Below are 12764 nucleotides of genomic sequence, written 5' to 3' on the forward strand. Positions count from 1 at the left end.
AAAGTAAAATTAACAGTGGCGTTCACTGATTCACTCATCTATTCATTTATTTAACATTTATTAAACACTTCGTATGTGCCAGGCATTGCACTGTGTGATATTAACATGCTTATTGCAATGTCAAAATAATTTCCTTTTGTGTGTCTTGTATTCCATAACTTCTACATGTGACTGCAAATAAACTCTCTTTTAGGAAAGAGTAGTTTAACAAGAAGAATGCAGAAGTAAGCCCTATAAATATTTTAAATATGGTGCAAATATTTCTGACTTTAACCAGAATTTCACAATGTACCTTTTTCTGAACATCCAAAATTCTTGCACTACCTGTTCAGTCAAGTAAGAATACAGGAAGAACTTGAGTGCATAAGAGTAAAATCCTAAAATAAATGTAATAAATTCTCATATTGACCATTCATAACAGTACCTTTTAGGGGCAGTAAATTTTTGCACTTAGATAAAAAGAAATGACCTTAAAAGTTGGTGTTAGTTTTCTTTTTTCTATCAAGGAATTAATAGGGCAATGAACAATAACTTGTGGATTGTTGTGGAATTTATACAAGTCCTAACACTTTTTAACTAACAGTCATTCCATAATCATCTGCCCAATTATACACAGTTAAAAACTTGTATCTGACAAAAGAAATAATCTCCACCTTTTTTTGCATACGGGTTAGCTTTTCCAGTTGAACCTGCTCACTGGCTGCACCCCATTTCCTGGTAAGTACGTAACACTGGGAGGAACTTTCCCCTTTTATCTCTTCAAGAAAAAAATTTGAAGTATACTTGGCAGGTCAATGTTCAGTCACAGAAGTCTCAACCAAAAATAGCCACCCATCTGAGGGCAGCCTGGTTCTCATGCACCTGCAGCTGACCGAGCTAGGTGCTGGTGGGCAGACTCAAGGCAGTCGGAACATGTTCTGAGGCATCCCTGGAAAACAGCAACTGTCTCTGGTGACGAGCAGTAGGAGAGACTTAAAATGAATTCTTTCCCTGGGGAAGAACAAAGCACAAGTCAGATTTTTAGGAACCACAGTTGGCCTGGTTCTTGCCCCCAGAGAATCCTGTCCTATATTAAATTTTGGAACTGAATAGGCCATTCTTGGCCCCATTGTGCGTGGAACCCTCATCTTTCTTGATTAAATGAGCCTTGAGTGCTCGCTCTGGCAGCACATAGACTAAAACTGGAACGATACAGAGAAGATTAGCATGGCCCCTGCACAAGGATGACATCTAAATTCGTGAAGTGTTCCATATTTTTAAAAAAGAAATTAAAAAATGAGCCTTGAATTTTGGAGCTCCCCTCTACACACCTTTAGCAAATTCAGGAGCCAAAAGCCCTTCTTGATACCTGACCTTGTCATCATGCTTGCGACTGAAATCCAGTTCTTCCTGTGTAATATTTTGTGGAAACTGGGAGGCCTTTAAATACACGAAAGAAACATTTGTTTATTATGACCAAATTAAAAAGAATCATAGAATGTTTAACGTTCTAAATTGATTTAGAATTCATTTAGAATAATAATAATTCCTTGCACAAGGCTAGTAGACACGTTGTTTTGGCCTCTGCCCACCATCCCTTCCCTCTTCTTCAGGGAACAGCACTTCACTTTTTCTTTTGGGCAACTACCTTCACCCCACTATTAGTTCATGAGGTTTATATGGGACTGATTCCACCCCCTGGATCCAGAAGAGGGTCTAAAGAGAGTCCACATCCCCTGACCACAGTGATTGCTTCGAGAATGAGCACCCTGCCCAGGTTGGGCCGATGAGACGCAGCCTAATTTGATGGAGTTTCCGAAGCTTGTCCCCAGGGTCCTGATTAATACATGTGTAGCATTTTACACAGAAAGCTTAAGGAGCTTCTTAAGGTCACAGCAAGCCATTCACATAGCCAGCTTCTCCTGATACTGGCCCACTTTCTAGATGGGGAACAGTGATACCAACAGATCATTTCAATAATACATTAAGAGCATTCATTCATTCATTCAAGTATTCATTGAGATGATGAATACTACTAGATGCCTGGTTCTGTGCAAGAGATGGAGTTTGACTGAAACAGCCATGATTGCTGCCCAATGATGTTCTGAAAGATGTGTATATGGGCACACACAGGAGGGGCATGTAACCTACCCTGGATGTGTGCGTATGGGTGTCCAGGAAGGCTTCCTGGAGAAAGAGACTGGCTTCCTAAGTACCTCTGAATCTATTCTCCTTTAATTTTAATTTAATCTCATTCTCACAGCTACTGTCTTAGTTCAGCCTTTTTTGTTTCACATCTGAATTATAGCAAGAGCTTTCTAACTGGACTAGATACTTCTACTCTTATCCTGGTCCCTAATATCCAACTCATTCTTTAGTGATGACAGAATGATTTGTTTCTTAGCAACATTTTACTGACATATTATATACATACATAAAATTACATATGTAAGCATACAGCTTGATGAATTTCCTCAACCAAGCACACCCATTAACCAGTGCCCACATCAATAAACATGGCCACCACACCAGAAGCCCATCTCACGTCCTCTTCTGTATACTCACCTCCTCCCACAAATGAGTGTTTAAAAATACTAATCTCGGGGCTTCCCTGGTGGCACAGTGGTTAAGAATCCGCCTGCCAATGCAGGGGACACAGGTTCGAGCCCTGGGCCGGGAAGATCCCACATGCCGCAGAGCAATTAAGCTCGTGTGCCACAGTGACTGAGCCTGCGCTCTAGAAGCTGCGAGCCACAACTACTGAAGCCTGTGCAACTAGAGCCCGTGCTCCGCAACAAGAGAAGCCACCGCAATGAGAAACCCGCGCACCGCAATGAAGGGTAGCCCCTGCTCACCACAACTAGAGAAAGCCCGCGCACAGCAACAAAGACCCAACGCAGCCAAAACTAAAATAAAGAAAATAAATAAATTTAAAAAAGAATACTAATCTCGTTATATTGCTCCCTTGCTTTGTTACAGCTTTTCAAGGACTCTCCACAGGCTTCAGGATAAAACCTCATCTCCTTAGCCAAACTAAACTCTTGTAATTCCTAACCTACTATCCTGGTTCTCACTGCCTGGCCTTTGCATATGCTGCTTATTCTGTTTAGACTAATGTCTCCGCCCTCTTCCGCCCCCATTTTAATCATTCCTAATTATTCCAGGAACCACCTTCTCAAAACCTTCCAAGATCCCTTCTTCTCCATTGTCTGCACTTCTCATAGATTCTGAAAGGTAGAAATAGTGTTTTTCATCCCAGTTTCCCAGTTGGCTAAATGAATAAATGAGAACACCTGGCTTTATTACTTTCCCTTAAAGCCTTTCCTCCTCTTGCCTCCTCCCCTCCATTCCTTTTAAGTAAGAACAAACCACTGCCCGGTGAATAAATGCATATAGTTTGTAGGTAAGTCATGACTTTTTCACTGATCCAGCCACAAACTTCTGCTTGGTATCCCCTCGCATACACCAAGATATGACTGAAGTAGGGACAGTTTGTGGTCCTGCACCCTACCAAGATAAGTGGACACAATGGAAATTGATATTCATGAGATCTGAGCCATTCTGCCAGTAAAAAGTTGCTTTAATTGGAATATCTGAAGGATCTAAGGGAAAATTGGGAGTGGAGGGAGGATACAGGCAAGCAGGCTAACATTTACCAAATGCCAAACACAATGTTAGGCTCTATCTATGATGTCTTATTTAACTGAAGTGGGGGAGGAATGGGCATAAACGTATAGGTTTTTGAATTGCATAAAAAGAAAAGCCAATATGTCCTTTCCTTCCTTTGGTTGAAAAAAGTTATTCATGCATTTATAGCCTTTTCTTTCTAATTAAAAATAACAAGAGTGGAGAATCACTGAAATTTCTAATTTCAAAGACAATTTGTTTAACTAGCTTGAAAAATGATTCTATAAAAACATTATTATAAAAGCTTTTGGTGTGTAAGAGAAAGTATCACTAGGCTGATGGGTACAGCCAGAGCACCTAACGCTGTCCATTCAGCTCCCAAACTGTCACTGTGGGCGGGCAGGTAATGCCACTTGAAACTACCTAAATGAAACCATTTTTATAGAAGCTTTTACAATCTGTACTTGGTTTTCAATGAAAAAGTTCTTCATAATAAATCCAAATGGCATAACATCAAAAATACCTGACAGGTTGGCCCCATTCCCAGCAAGTCTACTTCTTCCCAACATCTTGTAACTTACATGGCACTGGGCTGAGGCACCACCAATGCACCGCTGTGATCTAAAAATTCTCTCAAACTGCCTCCTCTCCTTAGGTCAACAGCCCACCCATGCCCTATTTAGAACTTTGCTGAATAAAAGTTTAATTACCTAAATGAAGGCCAAAATCCAGAAATTCAAATTCAAGCCATCGAGAAAAAAAACCTCCTTAAGTCACGGTAGAAGTAGATGCCTCAGTTGCTTCATTGATAAACCTGAAGAGGCCACTGTGATACCCTTTATACTCTAAACTTGGATGCTATAATATTTATCTTAGTCATCGTTTTATAGTCCACAGTGTTTTGCTGGATCTTCATGAGCCCAGATATTAAGCTGCTTCTTAAGTGCTTAGTAAAATTAATGGTGTTGTTCATTCATTCATCTCACTGAATAGGCAGGAAGTTCATAGCTCTGGTACAAAGAAAGCTATGAGCCAGCAGGCAGAAGCGTTCATTCAGTGGGGGACGGAAGAAAAAGAACGTGTTTTCACTGCTCAGGAAACTTTCGATTCTTCTGTTTCCACTGCTGGGGCTGTAGGCAAAGCGAATGTTCTCCTGACAGTAGGGTTTCCTTGAAAACTTGGTTTCCCAAAATGCACCACCTCTGTGGGCCGAGCCTCGGGAGCTGACTGCGCTACCTGCCTGCGTCGGCGGCAGGTCACGAGGTAAAGGTCCGCTTCGCGTAGGCTGCGCGTCTGTCAGCACGTTTCCGCGGCCTCGCGGGCTCCCTCCCTCCGGCAGGCGTCGCTGGCCATTGATGGGGCGAGAGGAAGGAAGAGGATCTTCGATCCCGCCCCGAGGCTCGGTACCCCTGGGCCGCCTTCCTCCCGCGTCCGTCTGCGCTCGCGCCGCCGCGGCTTCTGGAGGGTCTCGCACCAGCTGCCGGCGCCCAGGGATGAACCGGGCCCTCACTCTGGAAGGCAAGAATCTGGGCGGCCGCGATTGAGGGCTCGGGCGCAGCTGGGAAGGAATCCCCGGCAGGCGAGAGCGCCAGCGCCAGGCCAAGGCGTGGGGTGCGCGGAGAGGTCCGGGATCACGGCGACGGCATCCGGAGTCGCGGGCGGGGGCGGGGGCGCTGCCGGGGAGTCCGGGAACCCTGGAGGGGCCGGGGAGTGGGCGGAGGTGCAGCAGGAGGCGCCCGGGGCTTGGCCGGGCTGGTCTGGTCGGGCGCGCGGTGGAGGGGAGGGACGGGGCTGCGCTGGGCTGGGCCGCCGGGTCCGCTTCCCTCGCCCTGGACTCTCGCCGGGCGGCGAGTGGTGGGGAAGAGAGCAAGACCTGCGGGCCTTTAGATCCTGGGACCGCCCTTTCCCGCTCCAGGTCGGGCGGCGAGCAGCAACGAAGGCTGAACCCTCAGTGGCAGCATGAGAGCGGGCACCGCCGCTCCGGGCTTGCGGCCGCGCGGCGGGCGGCGGCGGCTCTGCCGGCGCTCGCCATGGGCGCGCGGTGGGGCCGGCGGCGCACTCGGCGTGGAGGCCTGAGGCTGTCCGAGGCCCAGGTGGCGCTGATGGCCGCCAGCCTGGTGTGCAGCGCCGTGGTCGTCTATGTTTGCTGGAAGCAGCTGCCGCCGCTGCCCTGGACCTCCTCCGTCCCGCCGCGGCGGGTGAGCGTGCTGCTGTGGTGGGAGCCCTTCGGGGGCCGGCACAGAGCCAAAAGGCTGCCCCCTGATTGCCGGCTGCGCTTCAACATCAGCGGCTGCCGCCTGCTCACTGATCGCGCGGCCTACGGGGAGGCCCAGGCGGTGCTTTTCCACCACCGAGACTTGGTGAAGGGACCCCCGGACTGGCCCCCGCCCTGGGGCGTCCACGTGCGCCCGGCGGAGGAGCAGCAGGTGCTGATCGACGACGAGGAGGAAGCCGCGGAGGCCTTAGCCCTGGCTGCCTCGGGCCCCAGGCCCCCGGGCCAGCGCTGGGTGTGGATGAACTTCGAGTCACCCACCCACTCCCCGGGGCTGCAGAGCCTGGCACGTAACCTCTTCAACTGGACGCTCTCCTACCCGGCCGACTCGGACATCTTCGTGCCTTATGGCTACCTCTACCCTAGGACCCATCCCAGCGAGCAGCCGGCGGGTCTGGTCCCGCCGCTGGCCCGGAAACAAGGGCTGGTGGCCTGGGTGGTGAGCAACTGGGACGAGCGCCAGGCGCGGGTCCGCTACTACCGCCAGCTGAGCCAGTACGTGACCGTGGACCTCTTCGGCAAGGGCGGGCCCGGGCAGCCGCTGCCTGACGTCGGGCTCCTGCACACGGTGGCCCGCTACAAGTTCTACCTGGCCTTCGAGAATTCGCAGCACCTGGATTATATCACGGAGAAGCTGTGGCGCAACGCCTTCCTGGCTGGGGCGGTGCCGGTGGTGCTGGGCCCAGACCGTGCCAATTACGAGCGCTTCGTGCCCCGCCGTGCCTTCATCCACGTGGACGACTTCCCTGATGCCTCCTCCCTGGCGGCCCACCTGCAATTCCTCGATCGAAACCCAGCTGCCTACCGCGGATACTTTAGCTGGCGTCGGAGCTATGCCGTGCACGTCACCTCCTTCTGGGATGAGCCTTGGTGCCGGACCTGCCAGGCTGTGCGGATGGCTGGGGACCAGCCCAAGAGCGTCCCTAACTTGGCTGGCTGGTTTCAGCGGTGAAGCCACCTTCCCCTGGCTGTAACCCAGGGAGGCCAAGTCGTCGGCTTTTGGATCCTCCGGATCCTCCGCTGTGCATCTCCTTAACTGCCGAATCACGGGACTGTATTTTCCAAACACCCGTTTTTAATCTATTCCCATAGACTAAAGCTGATTTACCAAGTAATATTATTCAGCACAAAGACTGGGAGGGAAGGGTCCTGGGTGCTCATGGTTTTTGGACAACTAGCAGTTGGGCTTCCTCTGCTGTCCAAGGGCATCTGAGCTCTGGGGTTAAGATGGGGGCCCTTCCTCCCCTTGTAACCAGTGCAGAGGTGAAGAAACAGCTTACCTACAAGAAACAATTGTCAGTGGCTCTGAATTTCTTCATCTGCCACAGGCCATATTTGTGGCCTGTGCTGAGTCCAAATCTCACACAGTGCTCGTTCACTCATGTGACTGGGCCAAATGCGGCAAACCCCTGGTTTCAGATAGAGCCTTGTTGCGGGATAGTGAAAGGACTGTGGCCACAAGTGGGTCTTTCTCTTTGTGCCTGGATTTCTCAAAGCGTCATCTCCTAAGAAGGGTGAGGAGGGTGGTCCAAGAATCCATTGACTTCCTTAACAGGTGCTGTTGTTTGTTCCCTTGCTCTATGAATGGAAACAAGATGCTGGATTGTCCTTGGAGAAGAGTTAGGATGAATATTTGGTGTACCTCACTTTACACAAATGTATTCTTGAAAAGCCGCTTTTAAATCAAATTCACTGTTTTAGAAGAGCGCAGTATTTAATGGAACCCTATGGAGAATCCCTTTATAATGTGAATAATCATCTCCTAACTGATTTTTTCTGTGTCTATGTTTTTCTTTAACCTGGATCTTTTAAAAAAGCATATTAAAATTACAGATGTGAAAATAAAGCAGAAGCGACCTTCCTCTCCCTTCCTCCCAGAAAACCAGCCTGTGTTTACAAACAGAAGAGAAGGAAGCCATAGTGTCACTTTCCACAAAATTATTTATTTTGTGTCTTTACTGGAGCTGAAATTTAAAACTGGAAAGTCAGTCCTCCATGGGGTCCTGGCATTACCTGTCTGCAGAACAATGAAAGGGATTGCACTGTATTATGGAATCATGCAAAAGGAAAAACGTTTCCTGGTGTCTGTTAATGGCAGTTTTTGATTCTGTCAGTTTTAAGTTAAATGTTTAGTTGCTAGGGAACAGAACTAAATCAGTGCCTGCAGTAAAAACTTTATCTTTTGTTACAGAAATCTGCGCTTCTCCCTGGGGCCACCAGGTTCCCCTCCTGGTCTGCCCAGTAGTACAGTGGGTACATCCTCACATTTCTACTGCCCCTGAGACTGTGCTATGGGACCAACTTTGAAAATATATGCATTGACTTTAAAAGTTGTTGAATGAGCAGCATATTAGGTGTCACCATGTACCTGCGCCATGTGAAACACTGAGCTTGGGAAAAACAAAAATGTATAAGGCAAGGTTCCTCTCTTTAAGGCTCTTACAGTCTACCACTGTCAAAAAGTAAATAGTGGACTTTGATAAATCAGTTGGCAGAACTTATTTGTTTAAAGTAATGTTCTTTTTTAAAAAATTAGTTAATTTATTTTTGGCTGTGTTGGGTCTTCGTTACAGTGCGCGGGCTTCTTATTGCGGTGGCTTCTCATTGTGGAGCACAGGCTTTAGGCGCCCAGGCTTCAGTAGTTGTGGCACACGGGCTCAGTAGTTGTGGCACATGGGCTCTAGAGCACAGGCTCAGTAGCTGTGGTGCATGGGCTTAGTTGCTCCGCGTCATGTGGGATCTTCCCGGACCAGGGCTCAAACCCATGTCCCCTGCATTGGCAGGCGGATTCTCAACCACTGTGCCACCAGGGAAGCCCCAGGCTACTCTTTGTTGAGGTGCGCGGGCTTCTCAATGTGGTGGCTTCTCTTGTTGTGGAGCACGGGCTCTAGGCACGTGGGCTTCAGTAGTTGTGGCACGCGGGTTCAGTAGTTGTAGCTCGCGGGCTCTAGAGTGCAGGCTCAGTAGTTATGGCGCACGGGCTTAGTTGCTCTGCCCGTGTCCCCTGAATTGGCAGGCAGATTCTTAACCACTGTGCTACCAGGGAAGCCCCCTTTTTTTTTTTGATTTACATATAGTTGACTTACAGTGTTGTGTTAGTTTCAGGTGTAGAGCAAAGTGATTCAGTTAATATATATATTATATATGTAGTATATATATATAATATATATTCTATATAACATATATATTATAGATAATATATATTCTTTTTCGGATTCTTTTCCATTATAGGTTATTACAAGATATAGAATATAGTTCCCTGTGCTATACAGTGGATCCTTGTTGTTTATCTGTTTTATATATAGTATTGTGTATCTGTTAATCCCAAACTCCTAATTTGGGGGGGAGGGATAAATTAGGAGTAAAGTGACATTCTTAATAATACCATAAATCAATTATTAGAAAGCAAGTTGATTTAAAGCCTGAAATAATGTGTTTTTTTTTCTCCTTGATTTATTATAATAAGCACCCTCAGTGACCGTTGTGGGTAAGGTCCAAGATTAATTAGGTTTATACAGAATTCTGCTGTAAACAGTAATTTTGCATGTGATTAGTACAATTAGCTGAATCATAAAGTAACTTTTATCTCTATGCAATTGTTCGAAAAGCTCACCAAAGTCTAGGTGCTTCAATTCTCCCTTTCTCTTAAAAGGAGAAATTGAAATCCCTGGATAAAATTTCCTCATTAAAATATTATAGTATGGGCAGAATTGCAATATCAAAAGAGAACCTCCAATAAAGAAGGAAAGATTCTATTCTTAAAATCAGTATTTATGATTTATTGGTCAATGGTCTTGGTGTTATTGGGAATCTACATGGGACAGTGGGGGATAGTTTGGAGTTTGAAGGTAATCTGGCTTAACTCTGAATTCCAGCCATGTGACCTTGGGCAAATTAGTAATAACCCTGAGCCTCAGCTTTCTTAACTGTAAAATGGGGCCAGAAATGACTTCACAGCTCCTTATGAGCTGTTCAGGTAATAAAGTAATAAGGTGCCTAACACAGCGGTGACTCAGTTGGTGACAGACAGGTTTATTTCCCTTCTTGCAGTGACTTCAGGGTGCCTCCATGGATTGCAGAATTAAATCTCAGGGTATGTTACAGAATATATCTAAAATAAAAAGGAAGTGGCCTCAGAGCATGTATTTCAAATGAATCCCTAAAGCTCAGCCATACTATTTCAAGAGTCATTACTGCCATTTAGATTGAGCTTGAATTTGCAGACTAGGAAGAAGCACTACGCTTTCTTTGAAATTTTTTTTTAAAAACTTGTTTTTGTTTTGGTTAATTTATATTGTTAAATAAGTATTATTTTACTAATGCTCTCCTTGGTATTAACTCTATTTAAAACTAACCATGTATTTATTGAATAGTTAGCATGAGGAAGGTACAATTGCAGTTTTATGTGCAAATTTGGGGTAAGGAACAAACTATATTTTTAGGCTAATTTCATCAAAGAGCAAGAGAAATGCAGCAATTGCTCATTTTATGTGATTTCATTTTTCAAGTCATTCTAAATTGAGTAGGTTAAAATTTCACATATGCTAATATAAAAATACATAGAGATGCATCACATTATTTCAAAATGGCTTTCATAAACTTTTCTTTCAAATGTATTACAAATTTAATTTAATATTTTTAGTGCTTGATGACTTTAATTACACGAGTACGCCTGAAATATTTGCATCAAGAAGACAGTCTGACTTGCTTTCAGTATTCACAGGTCCTTTCCAGTTTCCAAACCCTTCCTCAGCAGTAATTTAGAGGAGACAGGGTAGCTGCATGGAAAGAGCTCGCAATTTGGAGTCAAAACCTGGGTATGTGGTTTTGCCACTTTCTGCCCCTGTGGCCCTGATTAGGCGAGTTACTTAAATTAGCGTCCTCCTTTATATGCATGAATGCCCCTGCAAAACAAAGATTAAATGTGTTTGCCAGGGTGCTTTGTACATTGTAAAGTGCTATACAGTTACAGGATGCTCCAAATTTTCAAAGCTCTAGAGCAGGGATCAGCACACTTTTTCTGTAAAGGGCCAGAGAGTAGGTATTTCAGGCTTTGCTGGCCATACAGTCTCTGCGGCCACTACTCACCTCTGCTGTTGGTAGTACAAAAGCAGCCACTGACAATCTGTAAACAAAGGCAGTGCCTGGATTTGGCCTGTGGGCTATAGTTTGTTAACTCTGCTCTAGACTTTTAGAGATAGGAGGAATTTGAGAACCTACCTGCTGGGGTTTTCTTAGAAGGGATTTACGAATTGGAAGTAGAGAATTTTGGAGGCAGTTATTCCTGGGTTACTAGACCAGCTTTGCAACGTTTCCTAATTGTCTCATCTCGGGTAAATTATTTAAGCTTTCTGTGTATTGATATTCTCATCTCTAATTGAAGGTAACCATATATAATTTATGGAGGTGTTGGGAGAATTAGAAAAGACCCTTAAAGTACTCAAGACAATGTCGGGCACACAGGAAGCACCTGGAAGATGTTAGCTGTGATGATCACCAGTCCATTTTATAGAAGAAGGGACCTGGTTAAGGACTTACCTAAGGTTACAGCAATAGCGGCAGAACCAGCCGTGCTTGTGCAAGTCACAACTCCTTTGAGCCTCTGTCACTTGAACTGCAAAAGGAAGGGGTGGGACAACATCTTCTCTTGGGACCTTCTAGTTCCATTGCCCTCATTCTACTAACTGGCACCCTAGGGCTTAAAGAACTAATTTACCTCCCTAAGTGCCTTCCTTACAGTCTGGAAATGACTTAACTACACAGCATCAGTAAACTGGCAGAAAATCCAGGCACCAGAGAGGGAGACTCTGATGTAGCATTAATAAAATATATATCTATTTATATATAATATGTAATTATTATATTTTATAGATGTGTGTATATATGATATATATCGTTTTTTAATAACATGCCTTAAATATCAGGGAAGGGAGCCAATTTCTTGGTAATTAGTATGGTGAATAATTGCACTGAATACAGTTCAAGTCATTCTTGGATATGTCTCAGGGACTCTTATGCTACACATTCTTATAACAAATCAAGTATTTATGTACCCATGTTCAGATTGTTTTGACAAAATGATTAAAGATGGAAAATGACTCCTTGTTTATAATGTATATTTCCCAGGCACTAATGTATTCAGCGATGATACATGGGATGTTTCTTGGTCAAGGGGTTTCTGTAAGTTCTTTGGTTCTAGAATGGTGACTGAAATGTGATGGCTTTGCCTTTTCTGAATTACACAAGGTCTCATGCAGCTCGTCCTCTGCTCTTTCTTGCCTGGCTTCTTCACTTTAACCTAGTGACTCATCTCCAAGGGTGTAAGTAGTGTACTCCTTTCTCTCATTCCAGTTTACTTCACTGAGTGCTCTGATGCCCTCTGTACTGTCTCTAGCTCCTGTGCGCTAATTAAATAATGCCATTTTTAAAAGAGGTAGAATAATGGGAATTCCCTGGCGGTCCAGTGGTAAGGACTCCTCGCTCTCACTGCTGAGAGCCCAGGTTCGATCCCTGGTCGGGGAACTAAGATCTCACAAGATGCACGGCATGGCCAAAAAATAAAAAAAATTTTTAAAAACAGAGGTAGAATAAAGATTAGGAATGTGATGGTGGGCAGAGGCATCTTTCTTCTTAACAGCTTATGCTCAAATTATTAAAAGGGGAAAATATGAACTTGGAAAAACACTATTTTCTCTACTTTCCCTTCTCCAATAGATACACACTGATGTGCTCATTTAAGTATAGAGTTTGAAAAATGATGATAGCCAGCTGAGGGTAGAAGCAGGTGTGACAAGAAAAGAGGACTCAATAATGAAAGAGTTTTAAAAAAAATGCGTTATAAAGCAGAATGGGTGGTGAATATATGTGGGGAGTGAAGAGGAAAAAG

General features: G+C 45.1%; 1 protein-coding gene and 1 non-coding gene across 2 annotated transcripts; both read left to right on the forward strand.

Annotated features, from left to right (window-relative positions):
* The first annotated feature begins 1151 nt into the window (after nt 1–1151).
* On the forward strand, nt 1152–1258 carry LOC130708969 (U6 spliceosomal RNA). Its single transcript, XR_009009379.1, has one exon. It is a non-coding gene; the product is annotated as a U6 spliceosomal RNA (small nuclear RNA).
* A 3734-nt stretch (nt 1259–4992) lies between these two features.
* LOC130704532 (alpha-(1,3)-fucosyltransferase 4-like) lies at nt 4993–11976 on the forward strand. The gene is made up of 2 exons (XM_057553622.1): nt 4993–5124; nt 5522–11976. The coding sequence occupies exon 2, from the start codon at nt 5637–5639 to the stop codon at nt 6828–6830; it is 1194 nt and encodes a 397-aa protein (XP_057409605.1). The 5' UTR covers nt 4993–5124; nt 5522–5636; the 3' UTR covers nt 6831–11976.
* Nucleotides 11977–12764: the final 788 nt, after the last annotated feature.

This window comes from Balaenoptera acutorostrata, chromosome 9, assembly GCF_949987535.1.
Source record: "Balaenoptera acutorostrata chromosome 9, mBalAcu1.1, whole genome shotgun sequence".
NCBI classification, from domain to species: domain Eukaryota; kingdom Metazoa; phylum Chordata; class Mammalia; order Artiodactyla; family Balaenopteridae; genus Balaenoptera; species Balaenoptera acutorostrata.

Excerpts from the sequence above, each read along its gene's own strand:
- LOC130704532 (XM_057553622.1), top strand. The coding sequence starts at position 5,637 with ATGGGCGCGCGGTGGGGCCGGCGGCGCACTCGGCGTGGAGGCCTGAGG.